At 37.4% G+C, this 20,901-nt stretch overlaps 3 protein-coding genes across 6 annotated transcripts in view; 2 read left to right on the top strand and 1 right to left on the bottom strand.

Annotated features, from left to right (window-relative positions):
* Nucleotides 1–15,958, top strand: part of arsg (arylsulfatase G) — a 24,368-nt gene extending 8,410 nt beyond the window's left edge. The window contains exons 9-14 of one of the 2 annotated variants that reach the window (XM_073815638.1): nucleotides 391–499; nucleotides 571–691; nucleotides 779–869; nucleotides 1,057–1,335; nucleotides 15,205–15,288; nucleotides 15,907–15,958. In XM_073815638.1, the coding sequence (XP_073671739.1) occupies nucleotides 391–499; nucleotides 571–691; nucleotides 779–869; nucleotides 1,057–1,335; nucleotides 15,205–15,215 (611 nt within the window). In that variant the 3' untranslated portion in view covers nucleotides 15,216–15,288; nucleotides 15,907–15,958. Of the gene's footprint in view, nucleotides 1–390; nucleotides 500–570; nucleotides 692–778; nucleotides 870–1,056; nucleotides 2,051–15,204; nucleotides 15,289–15,906 lie in introns of those variants that run through there. The other variant, XM_065242400.2, reaches the window with a different exon arrangement.
* LOC135720346 (protein king tubby) lies at nucleotides 1,293–20,901 on the top strand. 2 transcript variants are annotated; one of them, XM_065242408.2, is made up of 13 exons: nucleotides 1,293–1,335; nucleotides 15,205–15,288; nucleotides 15,907–16,063; nucleotides 16,184–16,423; nucleotides 16,496–16,609; nucleotides 16,770–16,898; nucleotides 17,429–17,607; nucleotides 17,685–17,843; nucleotides 17,926–18,038; nucleotides 18,141–18,255; nucleotides 18,349–18,447; nucleotides 18,626–18,797; nucleotides 18,951–20,901. In XM_065242408.2, exons 2-13 carry the CDS (start codon nucleotides 15,247–15,249, stop codon nucleotides 19,082–19,084), a joined length of 1,653 nt encoding a protein of 550 aa, XP_065098480.1. In that variant the 5' UTR covers nucleotides 1,293–1,335; nucleotides 15,205–15,246; the 3' UTR covers nucleotides 19,085–20,901. The 2 variants fall into 2 exon arrangements, with proteins under 2 accessions (XP_065098480.1, XP_065098478.1); XM_065242406.2 differs by having other exon boundaries at nucleotides 16,181–16,423.
* snx11 (sorting nexin 11) lies at nucleotides 2,036–14,602 on the bottom strand. Of its 2 annotated transcripts, none has more exons than XM_065242405.2 (7): nucleotides 14,311–14,602; nucleotides 13,751–13,802; nucleotides 13,255–13,341; nucleotides 5,550–5,650; nucleotides 5,265–5,360; nucleotides 4,386–4,610; nucleotides 2,036–4,307 (listed from the first exon to the last, which is right to left on the bottom strand). In XM_065242405.2, exons 2-7 carry the CDS (start codon nucleotides 13,769–13,771, stop codon nucleotides 3,296–3,298), a joined length of 1,542 nt encoding a protein of 513 aa, XP_065098477.1. In that variant the 5' UTR covers nucleotides 13,772–13,802; nucleotides 14,311–14,602; the 3' UTR covers nucleotides 2,036–3,295. The 2 variants fall into 2 exon arrangements, with proteins under 2 accessions (XP_065098477.1, XP_065098475.1); XM_065242403.2 differs by lacking the exon at nucleotides 14,311–14,602 and adding an exon at nucleotides 13,882–14,194.

The raw sequence follows: 20,901 nt of genomic DNA, 5'->3' as shown, positions 1-20,901 counted from the left end.
AAAATGTGTCCCTACATTTAGTCCTTGAATTTGAGGGTATTGGACCTGGAAAGTCCTTGAGAGGTACTTGAATTTAAAGTTAACTAAGGTGTGGGAACCTTGACATCTGTCATACATTTAACCCATCAGGCTACATATGGAATGAGCGAATATACATTTTACATCGCCTAATACTTTAATAAACATTATCCCGTTTATTACAAAATTCAAGAAATACTAGTTCATTGTAAACCTAAAAATGTCAAAAAACACCTGTGACTTTAAAATGCACTGTATGAGTTGAGAGTAATGTACGTCTGATTTCTGCGGGTGCCGATTACATGCAAGGCTTCTTTTGTTCAGATACCAAACTAACTAAATAACTTAGCATGTTGACATTCATTTGTGCAGGTGGTGGATCAGCTAAGAGAACCACATGGGAAGGAGGTCACAGAGTTCCCACAGTGGTTGCATGGCCTAAGAGGATCAAACCCAACACCACTTGCAGAGCCCTGCTGAGGTACTGGAACAATCCGAACGTTTTGCGGCTATATTGTTTTTGTTTTCACAGTATGACTTCTTACTTCTCAGTGGTCTGGATATCTTTCCAACCATCCTGTCCTTGGCCGGCTTAAGACCACCATCAGATCGACGTTATGATGGCATTGATATAACAGACATTCTGCTCAATGACTCTGACACAGGACATAAGGTATGTTTGGAAAAACTTCACCACACCAACCAAAGCAAAAAACAGTGTTGTTTGTTAGTCTGAAATTTAAATGCTTTTCTTCATCAGAGCCTCATGCATCCAAACAGTGGGGCTGCAGGACAGTTTGGAGACCTACAAACCGTCAGGCTGAAACATCACAAGGCCTTTTACCTTACAGGTCTCTCTTATTACACCCTCATGTTGTTCTAAACCTATTTAAGTTTTTTAATCTGTTAAACACAAAAAATACAGTTTGATAAATGATGCATATTCTCTCAGCATCCTTACATCCTCATGGTTCATGCATTTAATACACTACCATTGGTTGTAACCCTGAATGCACTCATGCACATGTGCTCTCTCAGGTGGATCAGAGGCATGCGGCGGAGGAAGTGGACAACAGCAATATCACAACCCCCCTTTGATATTTGACCTCTCACAGGACGAGGCAGAAGAGTCCCCTCTGATCCCCGAAAGTGAGGAATACAGGTCTATCCTACGGGATGTGGAGAGAGAAAGAGAGGCTCTGTTGTGGGACATCGCCACAGATAAGGTATCGACTGCCGACTACACCACGGTTCCTGCCGCCGTCCCCTGCTGCCAGCCACGCAATCCAGCCTGTCGATGTCACAGTCTTAAAAGAGGTCAGTGGGCTCGGCCTTCACCTCAGAGCTGTTTGTGAGATGTGTTAAATCACTTCAGCATATTGAAAAGCACCATGTATGTTGACACTCTGAAAAGAGCACAGTTTAAATGTCGAACGCAATGTCCCTGAAAAATCCTAAACCCTGTTTGACAAGAAAAGTAGAAATATTGCAATATTTGATGAAATGTTGCAGTTTCATTATGAACTAGAGGAAAAACAAAAATACTTATGAAGAACATGATTTAATCAAATTTTGTTTTTAAAAAAATCTAAAAAGTTTTAAAAAGCAGAGCTGTCTCCATCTTGTGGTTATACTTTTGCTTTAATCTACTTAAAGGCGGGGTGCATGATCTCTAAAAGCCAGTGTTGACATTTGAAATCACCTAAACAAACACGCCCCAACCCCAATAGAATCTGGCTCTTCTTTTGATATACCCGCCACACACATAAGCAACGATGTTGTTAGTAGACACGCCCCTTACTGCTGATTGGCTACAAGTGTGTTTTGGTACTCGACCTTTTCCCGAGTGTTTTTCAAAAATCATGCACCCTGCATTTAAATAGGCCTAACCATGTCAACAGTATTCAATTGCTTGTAGTGTTTATTTAACTATTGTGGATAAATTACCCATAAACAAATGTATTCATTACACATTCTGATTCTGAAATAAAAAATAAACCAAATAAAATTAATAAAATAGATTTCTCATTCAGCCTTTATTTATTTGTTTGTTATTAAGCACACTGGTAAATCCATCCATACATCCAAACAGTGATAATTACCCGTCCTGCTACTCATAAAATGTACTCCAGACAAACAAATGTGGCGCTTTAAAATTTTAAACTGAGAAATGCTGTGAATGGAAGCAATTAAAATATTCAACTCCTATTCAAAACCACATTTTAATAAAACAAAGATGCATTTTAAAATTGTTTGACTAGTGTAACTTAAAACCATAAATATAAAATGAATCACGTGAAGTGCTCCGAATTTGTAAAAACATTATTGTGCGTTCCCAAGTTCCTGTCATCTATATGTAACAAAACACCACATTTTAAAACTTAAGGTATTAAAACAGTACTCAAAGGACATAAAGCAGCTCCCTTTTCTGTTAGTTTACAAGCAAGTCCTTTATGACCAAACGTTTCTATTTCTATACAACTATTAGAAGCAGCCAATGTAATACAATATCACAGCAGAATATAAATAGATGGACAGTCAATGAGCAAACAACACTCAGACCTAGTGCAACATTAAGTTAGGGTGGGAAAAATATTATCATTGCAAAACAATGTGTGCATCTCAGAAAATTACTGATAGGAAATTAGTGTTTTGTTCGCATATAAAGCAATTAAATTCCAAAAAATATCAGGATCTTACTGGCATCAGCTGACATTGTTATAAACCACACTGGTTCTAAATAAGCCAACATGAGCAATATAAAAAAATATTATTAACCCAAATGTCCAGCAGAGTGAACCTGTGAGCAACATCTTTGAACCATTAGAAGAAAGGGAAGTGCTTAAGTCAGCCAAAACTGAAATTTGAAACATTGCTAACATTGCATATACACACGTCACATGGCAGCAAATCTCAATCACGTGTTTGTAACTATTTCTTGCATGTACAAATGACCACCCTTAATGCCACATTAGTCAGTGTATTATCTTTGCAAGCTTTACATTCACCTTGTAAAAGAAAACTACAGCTTGTCTAATGGTTCAGTGTATCTTCTATATAAACCGACTGTAACTGGACATGTCAACAGTGAAATGTCTTCCTTCAAAGTCTATACAGCTAATATTTTGAACTCACATGCTTTGAATTACAGCTGAGAACACCCTAGAGGGACTGTGTATTGTGTATTATGGATATAGTCCGTGACTGTATCTGTTGACGACAGTTTATTTCAGATTCGGTTAACAAGCATTGCCAATAGGAATTAGTTAACATCTGGTTAATGGGGAGTGATGATCATACGACTATCATTTTCCTCACATTTCATTGAATCAACCTCTATGGCTTGTAAAACAAGCGTGTTGATGTCGGAAGTATTTGCATCGCCATCTTCAGATGAAATCTCAGTGCTGACGCTCTTTGAATCGATTTGCGTACCGAGCGCTTCCTCAGTTCCCTCAAGTATCAAAATGGCACTGCCAGTGTGAACGCTTTTTGCATTGATCTTGTTCACCTCATCTACATGATCTTCATTGCATTTACTGATCTCTGAATGTGTGCAGCTGGTTTCATCCACAGCATCTTCCTGGATAGCAGTATCTTTGCTGGAGTCTCCGTTCGCCTGGATGGTTATCTCTGCTTGATCTTGGTCTTTAGTATCTGGGACGTTCTCCACAGAGATGCTGGCTTCGTAAGATTCACAATCTTTATCGGATGTTTCTTCAAGATCCTTCCCGTTGTGGTCACTCTGGGCAGCATTGAGATCCGAAATGACTTTTTCAGGAACATCCTTGTCAGGAAAGGTTTGTCTCACAGTGTATTCCTGCTCGAGGACAGCTTCCTTCTGGCCCTTTTCTCCTCCTTCAATTATTGATGTAATCTCAACATCTTTTCCAACAGACATATCTTGAATAGCTTCTACACCATTAAGATCTCCTTGGAGATGCTGGACTTCGAGGGGCCCGACTTTTTGTGTAACATGATATTCACATCCATTCCCTTGTAATTTTTTGAGTTTCTCATCAAGCTTTTGTGTCTCTTCTGATCCACCTTCTTCAGCCTCCAGTTTAGTTTCTATTGAAGTTATATGAGTAATGCTTGGGTGGACTTCAACCATCAAATTAATGGTGCATTCTTCCTCTTTTAATATCTGTTCATGGTCACTCCCCCGCTTTGAGTAATGTGCAGTCTGTTCTGTTTCTAGATCTGAAACATCTGTAGGTTCATTAAAAGGCTCTAGTACACTTGACGTGGCTCCTGCGCATTGTAAAGATGGCACGTGAGGAGCAGGGCTGTTAAGAGAAATATAACATCAGGATGAATTCTCTCTAAATATTTTATTATTATAAGCTGTAATTGCAAGTATTTACCTCTCTATGGATTCATATGAAACAGGAGCAGACCATAACTCTGGGGACCCATCTCCTTCCTCCTGCACCCATCCACGGTTTGAGGAAGCATATGTCAGAATGGCCTCTGTCACAGTGTAGGGTGTATGGCCTTGCACACAATCCTCAATGTGCTTGACAGGAAGCTGAGTCTGCAGAAAGAGATGGAGTTGGCTGTCGGACAGGCATACCGTCATGTGCAGTACCCTGTAGATAAAATCAATAATTATGCAAAATCCAATATTACAAGGTTGGATGTGTGTGAAGCAAACCACCATACAATGAAAAAGATCCATCCTCTACTTATTTTTTAAACCCCATTAAAACCAACGCAGTCTCATTAGACATGCTGTTTTGATTCTTCTGTTAATGTGACATCACAAAAACAAAACCCCACCCACAGCCACTGACTGACTGGTTAATTTGACTCAAACGCTTTTTTTAAATGTGTTTGTGAGCACATTGTTGTGCTCATGTGGCTAAATATATTATTGTCTTAAAACTGTATTCATAGGAATCAGATCTATTTTAACCAAAAGTGCTCACTGTCTGTAAAGTAGTGAGGAGCTGTAGCTCATTTGCATTTCAAGGTACAGACATGAAAACTGCACTTTTTTGCTCCTCCCACCCAAATAGAGGCATTTTGGACATGCTAAAACAAATGAATCTGTGGGGTATTTTAAGCTGAAACTTCACAGAAAAATTTTAGGCACGTCTGAGATATATATTACATCTTGTAAAAATAGGCATAAAATGGGCCTTTAATTCTGGGTTTCAGCATCATTTTAAGTTCAATTTTGGCAAAAGTGAATTATTTGCTATACTTGCAAACATTTAAATGAATAAACTGGTAGAGCTGACCTGTCCAAAAAGCTCTGTAGACCTTTTCTCCTTCTTTCAATAAAGTCATCATTTATAAAGGTAAACAGTGACTTTTTGGGTAGATCAGGAACAGGCCTGTGGGTAAAAACAGAAAGCATTTAATATTTGCATGTAAACGTAACATTATCTATATATTTATAAAGATAAACAATGTATCCCCCTTAGTAATAGTAGTAGTTGTAAGCGCAAATACATCATTGTGTAAATCAAGCATTTCAGCAGAGACAGAGATATAATCATATACACGTATATGCTTGTGCTTACACAAGACCAGCATTCTTCTGCAGCTTTTTCTTCAACCACACAAACTCGCTATATCGTCGCCTTACACAGGATGTTTTCGCAGTGAAGGCTTTGCTGTTCGTCTGGTGACAGATACAGTAACCATAGTCAGATCAAAGCAACAATCATTCAAACAAAACCGTTATTATAGGATTATATCGTCTACAGTGCATTTAAAAGCTTTTTCAACCACCTTCATCTTTATGAATTTTGTTGTGTTGCAGCCTGATACTACAGTCGTTTAAATTCATGTATTTTTCATTGATCTACACTTCATACAGAGTAAAAAACTGAATTTGAGAAATGTCTGTAAATGTATTAAAAAGAAAAACTGAAATATAACATTTACATAAGTATTCAGTCCTTTACTCTATACTTAGTTGAATCACCTTAGGCAACAATTACAGCCTAGAGTCTTTTTCTGGGTATGACGCAACAACCTGTGGCGCATGCGCGAGCGGCGACACGGTCCCTACACGTCTCCTACCTGTATCCGTATTTGGTTTGTTTGTTTGTTCTTTAATGAGTGTTTTTAAGACGTCGTAACTCTTCAATGAGGGTTTTTATACTTTGTAACTCTGCAGATTAATTTATAACGTGCTGGTCCTCACTATGAGGTCGAATCAAGTAATTTTCCTGCTGATCCTCACTTTGTTGGCCGACCTTATCCAACATGTTACCGGCCACAATATTAAGACACACACCGGCGGCCAGACGGCTCGGATCAGCTACACCCGGGACTTTCTGTTAAATATCGGACTCCCTCCAACCCGTCTTTGTTTCGAAGACACGTCGCTGTTACCACCCGAGTGTGTCAGAAGCAATAATGCTAAAACAAGGAAACGTGGCAAGAAAGGAGGAATCCGGGAGCGGATTAAAAGGCAACCTTACAGACAATCTCTTCCAACTGTCATGTTCGGTAATGTCCAAAGCCTACGGAAAAAAGTGGATGAGTTGCGGGCCTGTACTCAGTACCTCTCGGACTACCGGCATGCTTGCCTTATCTGCCTGACAGAGAGTTGGCTTACGGGGGCGGACCCTGATTCTGCAGCCGACCTGGAGGGTTTTACGCTGGTAAGGATGGACCGCAACCTCAACTCTGGAAAAAGCAAAGGTGGAGGTGTGTGCGTATATATTAATAGTAAGTACTGTAACCCGGCTCACATTACAATGAAACACCGAGTTTGTACTAAAGACATTGAATTATTAGCGCTCAGCTTAAGGCCATACTATCTGCCGAGAGAGATACATCAAATTAGACTTTTTGTCGTGTATATCGCACCCTCCGCTGATATACAAGTTGCTGCTTCTACGATCCATGATCTGGTAGCCCAGTCGGAGTCAGAGGCTCCAGATTCCGCTAACTTTGTGATGGGAGACTTCAACCCATGTAGTTTAAATGAGCACTTATCTACGTACCAGCAATATGTCACCTGTCCCACCCGCAATGCAGCCTGCCTCGACCTGTGTTACGGAAACATTCAGGACGCCTTTTACTCTAAAGTACTGCCTGGTTTAGGGAACTCGGATCACAACATGGTTAAACTGATGCCCGCTTATGTGTCCAGGCTGCGGCGAGAGAAAGTCAAAAAGGTGGAGGTTAAGAGCTGGACTGCTGCCGCATCCGAGGCACTGCGCGATTGTCTAGAGCGCACGGACTGGAATGTAGTGACTGGCGGGACCGAAAACGTCAATGATGCGGCGCTTGCAATCTCGGGTTACATAACATTTTGCGAGGACATAATCATTCCTAAAAAGACTGTGAAGATGTTTCCAAACAACAAGCCTTGGGTAACTCCAGAACTAAAACAACTTCTCAACCAAAAAAAACGACTTTTTAAATTAGGAGGAAACAGAGAGGAGAAAAGGACTGTGCAGAAAAACATAAAAGGTATGATCAGGGACTGTAAGGCAGCATATAAACGCAAATTAGAGAATTTTTTCAGAAATGATACTAGGAGAGCCTGGCAGGGGGTCCAGACAATCACAGGATACAAGCCTAAGAGGCATCTCATGGAAGTGGAAGATGAACTTGAAATGGCAAATGATTTGAATGATTTTTATTGCAGATTTGATATTTATGATTTTACCGCTGAACAGGAACTGGTTTATAAAGAAATCAGTAGTATGAGGTGTATGGACATTGAAATTTCTGTAGATGACGTTAAGTCCTATTTTAGACATGTGAATCCCCATAAAGCTAGGGGACCGGATGGTATTAGCAGCAGGACATTAAGGGTGTGTGCAGATCAGCTGGCACAGCCCTTTCAAAGGCTGTTCCAGCTGTCAATCAACACTGGTGTAGTTCCTTGTCTATGGAAAAAATCTTTGATCGTGCCCGTACCCAAAAACAATAAACCTAGGGAATTTAATGACTTGCGCCCTGTTGCCCTAACATCTACAGTAATGAAATGTTTTGAAAAAATAATCCTGAAACAGATTTTGGGGGAGGTTACTCCATCCCTAGATCCAAACCAATTTGCATATCGTGCAGAGAGAGGGGTTGAAGATGCACTGCTGACTTTGACAAACAACATATATGAGCACCTTGAACAGGCAGAGAGTCTTGTTAAAATCGTGTTCATAGACTTCAGCAGTGCCTTTAATACAATCCAACCCCACCTGATGGTAAAAAAATTGGTACACCTGGAGGTTAACCCAAGATTAGTTCTGTGGATTTTTGACTTTCTGACGAACCGCAGTCAACAGGTTAAATTCAATTCATGTGTCTCATCGTTAAAAGCCATTAATACAGGAGCACCACAAGGGTGCGTTTTGTCCCCCATTCTGTACACCTTATATACTAATAGTTGCCAAGCAACCTCCTCAAATCACACCTTTTTGAAATACGCTGATGATACAGCATTAGTGGGTTTTGTAAAACCTAATGCTGCATCCCTAGAAGGTTTTGAGAGAGAGGTGCAGGGTTTTATTGATTGGTGTACAGATAATTTCCTTGTGGTTAATCCAAAGAAAACAAAGGAGATGATTATAGATTTTACTAAAAAGGGAACTATAGTTCCACTATCAAATATAAATGGGGTAGCAGTAGAGCGGGTCACAACATATACATATTTGGGGGTTGAGATAGACAATAAACTGACTTTTAATGAATGTGCACAAAATAAGTCTAAAATGTTGCAGAAGAGGATGTTTTTCCTAAGAAAACTTAATCATTTTAGAATAGACAGCTGTATTCTACAGATGTTTTATAAAGCTCTCTTGCAGAGTGTTTTATCATTTGGCCTTATCTGTGCATTTGGTAATATGTACATTAAGGACCAGAATAAACTGCAACGAATAATCAAAACAGCTAGTAAGATCATTGGAGTTGATCAAACATCTGTGGCTCAACTATACAATGACCTTAGTTTAAAAAAGACAGAACAAATTTTAAAGGATCCAACCCACCCTCTTCATCAGAGTTTTTTAAAAAGCTATAGGTCAAGTGGCAGACTTCTGCAAAAGAAAATTAGGACCACAAGGTACAGTAAGTCTTTCGTGCCTACAGCAATTAGACTGTACAACAATAGAATTAAAAATTCTTAGGCATTTTAAAATATGAGCATACTGTGTATGTTAGCACTAAGCTAGTTTTCAATGCTTATTTATTTTTCTGTTTGGATTGTGTTTTTGTGTGTTTTGTTCTCAATGTTTAAATGTTTTTAATGTCTACTGTATTTATATTTTTATGTTTTTATTGTTTGGAGCGTGTAAGGTGACCATATGAATTTCCTACCTGTGGATAATAAAGTTTACCTTGACCTTGACCTTGACAAGCTTTGTACACCTGGATTGGGAGATTTTCTGTCATTCTTCTCTAACTTCATTCACACAGCACTTTGGTCCCAGAAAATGTCCGGCTAATTGCGCTTTTCCAATGCAAGAACCCCATGAGTACTTTGGCTCGATTAGCTTTTCCATCGAGTTTAGTATCACTTCAGAGTGGGAGAGATTATGTGTGTGTTGTTATATTTGTGCTGCCTACTGCTGTGACATCATACAAGTGAGAGCGTTGTTGGAATGCTGTACATTTCCATACATTAATTTATTTCTCAGTCTGCCACAAAATCAAAATTGACCCCCAAAAACAGATGTTTGCACATCGCGTTTATCACTACCTTTGTATCACATGGCAGTTTCTGTACAAACAGCTTAAGTCGACACGCTCTGCTGAGCCTTATTTAAGTTGTAAAAATGCTGTGAATGCGGACCTGCACGTCATGAATGTGCCCCCACAAACCCTGGTATGGTGTTCTTGATTTTCAGCATGTGGATTTTTTTTGCAGCTAAAACTGAGTTACTTACAACAAAGCACAGATGACAACAGGCTTGCTCGACAGCGCATGCACGAAGGGTAAAGACATTCTTGCATTATAGTGATGACGCTAGTAGTGACGATTCTCTCAGACCAATCACTGATCTACAGTGTTTTCACGTCACATTTTAGTATTAGCTCAGCTTGCTTGGAATTCCAACTGAGGTGGTACTAAAAAAGTATTGGGTACTACGCACTGTATCCAATGGAAAAGCCCTCAAAAGTAAGGTGACCCAATCTGGGTACTACGCACTGTATCCAATGGAGAAGCCCTCAAAAGTAAGGTGACCCAATCCAAACCATGGGGTACTATGCAATGGAAAAGCACCATGAGAGGCTTCAGTGTGAACGCAATTGCGTCCTGTAAATGTTCTGGGATCGGTCCCATAAAGCGGACCTAGTAACATAGCCGTAACATACACGGAAAGCATTCTGTGTGAACAAGACGCAGAAACAATGCCGTAAGGGGCGTGCGTGTGTCATCGCAACCAGAAGTTATGATTCAGCTCTTTGACAAAGGAATTTAAACACAGATCAACATTCATGTCGAGAAATGTCTGTAAACTGGACTGAAGCAGAGATCAGGAAGCTTGTCACTATCCATTCTGAAGCAGAGATCATCAGCATGAATGAACAGCGCATCACGCACTCCTTATGATCTTGTCATAAACTAAAATGCACACGCCTGGTTTCTAGAGAAAGATAAATCACGGATAATTAGCAAACTTAAGACTGATATCTGCCGATACCGATAGTTTAGTGGTTATATTGACGTGTATTAAAGGACAAGTTCGGTATTTTAGACTTAAAGCCCTGTTTTCAGATTGTTTATGATGAAATAGAACGGTTTTGACTAAAACTTCGACATATGCGGCTGCCCCGAGAATTTTCGGGTGTTTGTGTTTCACCTCCCACCTCTATAATGGGTTGATAGGTGCACTGGAACAATCCTTCCTAAAATGCATTAAACTTTCGTTTACAAAGACGTGAAACTCACCGAGTGATCAGGGGTGTTCACTGGTATGCTCACACAAAAAAAATTGCTGCAAAATACGCATTCCAACGGGTTTTATCGTAGTTTTTGCCAACTCCATTGACTTGTATTAGATGTGCTGTGAGGTACGGTATTACTCCGCGCCGGGAACTTTGTTTCTATTCTTGCTATTGGCAATGGCGGATTAGCGCCACCACCTGGGCTGGAGTGTCTATTATTCAAGCTCTAAGCGGAAGAATGTACGGGTGTGAGGCGTTTGGAAAAATAGGTCCACAAGTTAACAACGAAAGCTAAAACAACTGTTGGAAAGCATCTTTTGCAGCGATTTTTGTGTGAGCATATCAGTGAACACCCCTGACCACTCGGTGAGTTTCACGTCTTTGTAAACGAAAGTTTAATGCATTTTAGGAAGGATTGTTCCAGTGCACCATTAAACCCATTGTAGAGGTGGAAGGTGAAACACAAACACCCGAAAATTCTCGGGGCAGCCTCATACGTCGAAATTTCAGTCAAAACCATTCTATTTCACCATAAACAATCTTAAAACAGGGCTTTAAGTGTAAAATACCGAACTTGTCCTTTAACAAAATTCTGAAGAATATATTTTTTGAATGTAATTAATGACTATTAACATTGAACATTAAACCAGTGATGTTTCTTTAAATTTTCTATACACGGAGCTCCAATTCATTGCATTTTCCGGTTCTTTTTTGATTGACAGTATATATCGGCCATGGCCATATTTCAGCCGCTAGTGTGAAAATTTGCTTTTATCGACCAATACCGATTATTGGTCTGAATTCTTATGGAATTGTGATATATCAGTCTCTTTTCTGTTTAGTAAATTTACAGACTTTCTAAAATGCTGTTACTACTGTCATTATGGGGCGGTTTCCCAGACAGGGATTAGACTAGTCCTAAACTAAAATAAATGTAAGAGCTGTCCAAACTGAAAACAACTTGCACTGGCATATCTTAAAATACATGCTTGTTTGTTAAAGGACAGTTCGGGTTCGGTATTTTACACTTTAAGCCCTGTTTTCAGATTGTTGTTGATGAAATAGAACGGTTTTGACTGAAATTTGGACATATGCTGCTGGTTTGGAAAAATAGGTTCACAAGTTTACAACAAATGGTAAAACAGCTGTTGGAAAGCATCTTTTGCAGCGATTTTTGTGTGAGCATATCAGTGAACACCCCTGACCACTTGGTGAGTTTTGCGTCTTTGTAAATGAAAGTTTAATGCATTTTAGGAAGGATTGTTTCAGTGCACTTATGCAGACATGGGGGGGGGGGGGGGTGATACCACAGAAACCGAAAATTCTCGGGCCAGCAGCATATGTCCAAATTTAAGTCAAAACCATTCTATTTCATCATAAACAATCTGAAAACAGGGCTTTAAGTGTAAAATACCGAACTTGTCCTATAAAACTAATTATATTTCCTAATTAAACTAAGGCCTAGTCCTGGTTTAATATAATCCCTGTCCGGGAAACCACCCCAATAAGGTACTGAGTGTAGATTAATGAGGAAAAACTGAATGAAAACAATTGTAGTATCAGACTTATCAAAATTGATAAAAGTGAAGGGGGTCTAATACTTTCTGTATGCATTGTATATTCAAAATCACATAAATAAAGAAGAGTTTTTTCAATTATTTTCATTACATTTTTTCTATATGCCAGACAGTAAACTGTGAACTGTGAATGAAGTCAATGGCTTTCAGATTGTGATTTAATCAAGATAAATACAGTTACACTGCAAAAATTGACTTTCTTACTTAGTATTTTTGTTTTATTTTCAGTAAAAATATCAAAAGAATTTTTAAAGTATTTTCTTCATGAGCAAAATGACCTAGGAAAATAAGTATATAATATACATAAACCATATACAGTTTAAGTAAATTAGTGCTTAAAAGAAGCAAAAAAAATCTGCCAATGGAATAAGAAAAATGTTCTCTTAATAATTTTACTTTTTTCATGAACAGAACACTTAATTCAAGAAAAAAATTCTTATTCCATTGGCAGATTTTTTTGCTTGTTTTAAGCACAATTTTTTATATTTTTTGTCTAAAAACTACTCTTATTTTCATAGGTTATTTTGGTAATCAAGAAAACACATCCTGATTTAAGAATTATTTTATATTTTTACTGAAAACAAGACAAAAATACTAAGTAAGAAAGTCATTTTTTGCCGTGTACAATGATTACAAAACAACTGGAAAAACTATTAATTTTCCTTATTCAAATACAGATCACTTTAACAACACCTGAATCACCATTTACATCATAAAATAAGGATTTTTAGAGGTTCATAAAGTAATTCAAGTCACATATCCAACTATTATCAGAGAACCTTAAGTCAAAATTACTCACATGAAGGAAAATTTTGAAGTCCACATACGAATTCCACGATCCTTCATTCTGAACCCGAGGATTCTGAACCCTCACAGCTATGAATTCCTGTAACAACATCAAAGATTTTTAAGACCAAACCTTCAGATGTTTATACATTTTATAACTTTGAAAAATAAATTCTCAATTTCCATTAGAAGCATAAACAAATCATTAAGTGTTATGCCTTAACATCTGAGTGAGGTATGTCTTCACTGTCTTTGTGTTGATGATTGACAAGACTTTTACTGTGATCATCAGACTATGATCTTAAGGGTGCTGACATCACTCGGCAACTAATCACAAGATTTTGAGTAAACCAACTGTGGTTAACTTGTCAAAAGATAAAGCAAGGACTTCATATCTGTCCAGAAGTTTTGTTTTTGCTTAGGTGCTTAAGTGCAAGACCTAATCGGTCACTGCACACCACACATATAAACAAGAAACAGATAAAGGAGGAGAAAAATAGATATCTTACATCTTCTTGACTTTTGCTCATCCTATTAGAGGTAGCACGGCACAGTGGACATCTGTGGAAAAACAGAGTCAGCTATTAAAAAAATATATACACCAACAACAAAGGCTTTTTGCTAGGCTTTTAAAACTCACATGTTTTTTTCTTTCCTATCATTTGTTTTCCATAAGAAAGAAAATATTTTCACAAATCCATAAAAGGAAAAACCAACAGATTCGTCAGACCTAATGCTGCTGTCTACTAGCAAAAACATCATTGATTGTTGATTTGGGTATCTAGGGTGAAAAGGGAACCCAGCATCTTGTGAATTGCTCTTTAACCCCTGTCATGAATCTTCTGCCCCACCCCTTCCTCTTAAATGCTATTAGTCATGATTATTGGTCAATTTTGTGGCCAATACATTATCAAAGACAAAGCAAAAATAAAGACCACAACGTTCAAGACGAGACAAATCTGTTTAGTAAATCTGATTCGACGTGATTAGGAATAATTCATTATTAAAATAAATGATTTGAGATTTAATTTACACAAATAAGAGCGTGGACAGGCTTTGAAAGACTTACTGTACGATTTTATTTCCAGGTTGTAGTCCGAGTACATAAAAACAAGCGTCAAACGTAAACGAAGAAGTAGTAAGAAAGTAATGTAAACGCTTTCATTCACTCTGGTGGTGAAATGTAGTTATCATAATGTCTTGCGATCAAAGAAAAATAGGTCCTAATGATTATAAACACGTTAAAATGTGTTTTCAAATCAGCCAGTGACTTGTCCCAGTTCCTTCTTTTTCGGCTATGAAGCAGATACAATGAAATACTGCCATCTAATGTACTGGTGGTGTGAAATTCTCATTACTCATGCGACGCTGTGTTGAGCGATCGGTGTATGACATCAAAATATCGCGAGAGCAATGCTTATACTGCGCTCTCTATTCGTTCTCGCGGTACTTTGGTGTCTTAACAGTAATATACTGTAGTATTTACAATAGTAAACTGCATTAAATGTTACTACACTGTAGAATATAATAGCAATTATATTTTATTTGTTTATGCATACTACAATATAATGTAATGTTAGTTAAGTGATAAGCTGCAAGTAAATACTAGTTAAAATGTACTATGGTAAAATTCAAAACACTATAGTAAATAGGCATCTTACTACAGTTTCTATTCTATACTACAGTAGTTTTCATTGTGGTGTAATATAGCTTCTGATGTTAGTGATGATGGAGAGTCCATTGCTCATGAGTGGTTTGTAAGAACTTTATCCCCTTTAATCTTCTTTAGCGTCTGTTCATGCAGGTGGTGATGAGATAGAAAGAGAGAGAGAGAGAGAGAGAGAGAGGGAGAAAGAGAGAAACCTTTCCAACCTGATTGCTGATTTGAGAGTTTATTCTGGTTGGTAAGCGCATACTGTGTTTTGAGTGTTTTTTGTAACATACATTAATTTCTTTTCAAAAGCGTTGGACTAACCTAAAAGCTATTCTTTAACAACAAAAAGAAATGGAGGAAGCAGAGATACGACAGCAGAAACTGGACAGTCAGGTGAACAATAATTCATTGTGCATTTATTTACATACTACTGTTTACAAATACATGCATGTAATATATACTTTTGCACATTATTTTGCACTTCGAACATTAATGTCAAAATTAGCTTTGTGTAATTTTCCGTACTTTAAACAGATTACAGTAGATGCTTGCAAACATTAAATTAAAACAAGTGCAACAATAAAAATCTTTAAAAGCTTGATCATAGTAAAAATTTGTTGTGCATTTAATATATTATAATCTATTTTCCATTACAAGTTACATTATAAGCATAACAATAAATTGCTTTTGTACATTTTTTAAGAGTTAACATGACCAATGTCATATATTTGCATAAGCCTCTTTTTTGTTGTGCATAAAAATAAAGGGCTTAGGCAAATCTATGACATTGGTCTGTTTATTTCTAGGTTTAGAAAAGCTTTTGATGTTTACTGTCGCCACAGATTTTTGGACCCTATTGTACATGTTCTAAGTCCATAAAGTAATCTCATTAAAGTAAAAGTATGTTCAGCCTATTAACGTTTCCTAATGTTTGGTTATTAACCTTATTTGTAGATTTCATATTATTTTTAGCAGAATGTTTGACAGTTCTTATATTAAAACCTCTCATAGCGTACGCTTTTGATCAAGAAGCAACAAAGAAGAAGGACAGATGCCCGAATGGTCACAGCAAATCATGATAATTATCCGAAGACACGCAGACAGAAAGCTGAATCTGATGACACAGCTTTGTTGATAACCCAGTCTCAAAGCAACACTTCCCTCAATGGTTGGTAAATGCATTAGGATCCGGAAAGCAGAATGATCCATAGAAGATTTTCTCATTTAATTATTGCATATATACCTTATGTTATTACATTAAATAACACACTGCCTTTTTTGTTAGCAGATGCACAGCCTGAGCAGGTTTATGAAAACACAGTAGAGGAGATTTGTTTAGGAGAATTGAACATTTCATCCAAAACAGCAGAAACATTTGAGGAGGGAGATCTGTCTCATCCGATCATGCCCAAAAAATTTGATCTAGAGATCAGCTCCCAGCCAAGCCCTGAATGCATTCTTGACACAGAGGGCCAAGCAGATGTAAAGAAAACAAATAAAAAATGCCTTAAAAAGGGCCATACAAAATGTGAGTGTGTTTTCTGTTATATTTTTGTATATGCTGTACTGTCATTTTATTGAATTGTGAATTCTTTTGAAGTACCAAAAACTGTAGGAAAACATAAGGAAAATGAAGACAAAGAAAAAAAATCTATAAAGAAGAAGGACAAGATGAATGAATCTACAGAAGTAGTAAAGACAGAGCAACAGTCTTGTAAGTGTACCGGAGATGTCTCCATTGTTAAGCATTACAAATGTTAAAGGCCATTTTCTGTAGCACTGTTCACGGCTTATTCATAAAAAGGAAATAACTTGATATTGGCATTGTTGACATTCCAGATATATAAACATTATACAATCATGTTCTTTTCCAGCAATTCAGGCCAATTCAGTGGTGGAGTTCAACATAGAGAAAATTGATTCAGAGAGTGAAGATGAAAGAAAAGACTGGTCAAAGAGCCCCAATCCTCCCACACCAAAGAAAGAACAAAAACTTATGGCAGGTCAGTTAAATATTCAATGTCTAAACATAACCAGTGTCAGTGAAATAAACAATAAACAGATATCCATATCCATTCATATTACCCTATCAGTTAAATTTGCATTCTGTATTTTTATCTTAATAAAAAATTGCCTCACTGTAATATTGACTTAAAGGAAAACTCAATATTTTACTATGTTCTTACCTCAACTCAGACGAATTAATACATACCTATCTTTTTTCAATGCATGCACTTTTAATCTTTGTACAGCGCCTTGTGAATGTGTTAGCATTTAGCCTAGCCCCATTCATTCCTATGGCTCCAAACAGGGATGAATTTAGAAGCCACCAAACACTTGCATGTTTTCCCTATTTAGAGACAGTTACACGAGTAGTTACACGAGTTGAGGTAAGAACATAATAAAATTTTGAAAAACGGTGGTGTTTTCCTTTAATCAACATAAACAAAATTGACTTCTTGTTAAATAGTGCTCTGATTTATTTGAAGTTTCTTAATTGATGCAAGAATATACATTTTTACTTTCACTGTAGTGGGAATTGACCTCAGTGACAGTGATGAAGAAATAAAGGATGATGAGGAAGAAGAAGAAGAGAAGAGGAAGATTAAAAAACCACCAAAGAAGTCAAAAAAAGGCGAAAAAAACATTGCTTTGTTAAACTCAAACTATAAGGAATCATCTTCTGACAGTGATTCTGTGGACATGGGAAAGGTGAGACATTGAATGAGTTTAAATGTATTGATTTATTTACATTATAAATCTTTTGTTTTAATTTCTTTATTGTGCAGTCATCTCCAATGTCTTTGGAGGATTTGGAACTGTTTGCCATGCGTCCAGCTCCAAGAGATGTGACCATTCAGTGCAGGATAACCAGAGACAGGAGAGGAGTGGAGAAAGGAATCTACCCCACATATTACCTTCACATGGAAAAGGAGGATGGGAAGAGGGTAAGCAGGGGAGAAAAGATGTTTGGAGTTTACCTGAATACATTGCTGTCCTCTTTTTAAGCAAAATCTCTTTTATCTCCAGGTCTTTTTGATGGCGGGCAGGAAAAGAAAGAGATGCAAAACTTCAAATTATTTAATATCAATCGATCCAACAGATTTATCCAGAGATACGAATAGCTACATAGGTAAACTAAGGTCAGTGCCATCGCCATGCTTTTTACACCAGCTGTTTATCTTTACTCTTTCTTAAGTCGTCCAATAATTTTGGTCATGTCATTTTATTATTAATCCCTTTAGGTCAAATGTCTTGGGGACAAAATTTACTGTGTACGACAATGGAGAGAATCCAGAAAGAAAACCATTCGTCAAAGAAACAGACACCCTGCGACAAGAGTTAGCGGCAATATGTTATGTATGTTAAGAAGCGAACCGTTTTATAAGAAATAATAATATAGTTCTTTTGATTGGAGAAAGCTTCATATTGTTTATTATTTTTGTATCCAAGGAGAAAAATGTGCTGGGTTTCAAAGGTCCCAGAAAGATGACAGTAGTCATCCCTGGTATGCATGAGAATGATGAGCGAGTTGTTATTCGTCCAAAAACTGTGAGTATTTTGTTGATTCTTGTTAACCACTGGTTAACCCAAGTGTTTTGATGGACAAAACAATCTGTAGCATCATTATATTTCTGGAGATTTTTTTTACCACAATTCTTCATCTGTGTCATTCATGGTTATATAAAAAGTTATTCTCATAGATTAATTCTCTTAATCCATGTCCCAGGAGCTGGAGTCTCTACTCACTCGATTTGATAATGGTAACAAAGAAAATCTTGTCACCCTTGTAAATAAATCACCAACCTGGAATGAACAAACTCAGTCATATGTTCTCAACTTCCATGGCCGAGTTACACAGGCGTCTGTAAAGAACTTTCAGATTGTCCATCCAGATAACTGTGAGTGAATCGTTATCCTATTTTATTTGAAAATATTTATTTTTGTATATATTATATATATGTTTGTAAAATACATTCTAAATTATGTAGTTGTAATATTATAATTATAATATATGACCAGATTTATTTCTAAACCTTAATGTTTGTTTTTAGTGGACTATATTGTGATGCAGTTTGGGCGGGTAGCAGAAGATGTGTTCTCAATGGATTACAGCTTTCCCCTGTGTGCACTACAGGCATTTGCTATCACCCTGTCCTCCTTTGATGGCAAACTGGCTTGTGAATGATCCTAATTCATCTTTTTGTATCGTATGTGCTTTTAAAAAAAAGGAAAACTCTGCAGTCGTGTACAATTTTCTTTAGACATTTTATAATATCTGATAAAGTATATAATTGGTCTATTCTATTAATTGATTATGAATGTAGTAACATGTAGTGTATTAAGCTGATGTTTGTTTATATTTGTATGACCTGTCTGGCGGATGTTATTTAATAATGTAAGTTTTTCTCTTCGCTTTGATTTTCAAAACTGTTGTTTAAAAATTATATTTGATACTTTGAGCAAATAGTTTTTTTAGAATGCTATTTTCTTCTTTAGTTAGTATTTTACTTGTCTATATATTGACTGTATATGAGATTAAATAATAAAAATCATGCAACTACTTTTTATCAAATTAAAGCTAAAGATAAAATGATAAGTCAACAAAGATTTATGACTGCAGACATGACTTGGTTTAATATCTGTGAGATACACAAGGCCATATTTCACACTGTAAAAGGAAGCATTTCATTGCAGCAGGGGGCAGTAAAGGCCATTGACGTCTTTTCATACTTTGTCAAACTAACATAGAAGGAAAACGGGACAAACTCCAACCGTGTGTCTCAATCAGCTCCCTTGTTCAGTAGTCAGGGCACTGATCAGGGAGTCGGCCATTTTAAGGGCTGTCTCAATCGCAAAATCCGTTCAGTGCACTGGAACGCTCGTTCCCTAAAAATTCCCACAATGCAACGCAAAAACCAGTGAGCATCGATGTTCCCTATGTTCCCTAACCGGAAATCACGTGACCTTTTCTGACGCTCGCCACCCGAACATCACGTGATCCAACTCAATAAACTTTATGAAATGTAACAGAACTTTTATAAAGACAAACGTTTGTTTTAGTTGTAAATATAAACACACATTGCTACACAGTAAGGGACCACAATCTACTCAATATTTAAAATAATGATATTTATTTAAAATTGTAAATATATTTATTACATTTAAAATGTAATTATATGCCTCCAATTTTATGCACAGATATGTAAGAGAATAATGACAGCATTTTCCACAATGTACTGTTTTTTAAAATTAAGTCAGAGAGATGTTGGTTTTGCCGGTTGTTGATGAGTAACAGCTGTGAATAATCACAACGCGCTTAAGCAGCCACGTGACAGAAAAATAAGTGAACATTGTCCCAATGTGAAGTGAGCTAGGGTCCTTACCAGTGCCCGAACCTGTGTACACGATATACTGATTCACGACCTCGGGAGCTAGGGAACGAATTGAGACACACGGCAAGAGACAGGGGTAGCTGCAGCTTGGAGCAATGGGCGTGGCAAGAGGTAGGGGCGTGGCAGGAGGTATGGGGCGTGGTAAGAGGTTTCTCATTGGTCAAAGGAGCTTCCTCCTGGCAACTGCGTTGGCCAATCAGCCGTAACCATAGTTATACGTCATTTCCTTTAGCTAAAAAGAAATCGTAATTTTCTTTTGATGGAAAGAAGAAGATGGATATAATACATGTGCGATATAATTTGATGGTCTCTTTGCTTGATGTCTTTTCAGCTTCGGGGATTATTTAATTGTTGTTGACAGATACATGTTACAGTGAGAAAAATTAATGACTGCATTTGCATCGAAGACATCCGAGTCGGCGATTTATGTCGATGTCCGTTCTGTGCTCTCAGTGTTGTTAGAATATCGCAAGATACAAAGCCATTTGCAAAGCCACAGACTTCGCGCGGTTCGCCATGAAGGGGGGTCACTGTGCGTTCTATTTAGATAGAGAGTTTGATGGCTTCTGTTCGAAGGAATGAGTTTTGAACACAAGAACACAAGCCTTTG

The sequence above is a fragment of the Paramisgurnus dabryanus genome, chromosome 1, assembly GCF_030506205.2.
Source record: "Paramisgurnus dabryanus chromosome 1, PD_genome_1.1, whole genome shotgun sequence".
Taxonomy (NCBI): Eukaryota; Metazoa; Chordata; class Actinopteri; order Cypriniformes; family Cobitidae; genus Paramisgurnus; species Paramisgurnus dabryanus.
This window is presented reverse-complemented; position numbering and strand designations above follow the sequence as displayed.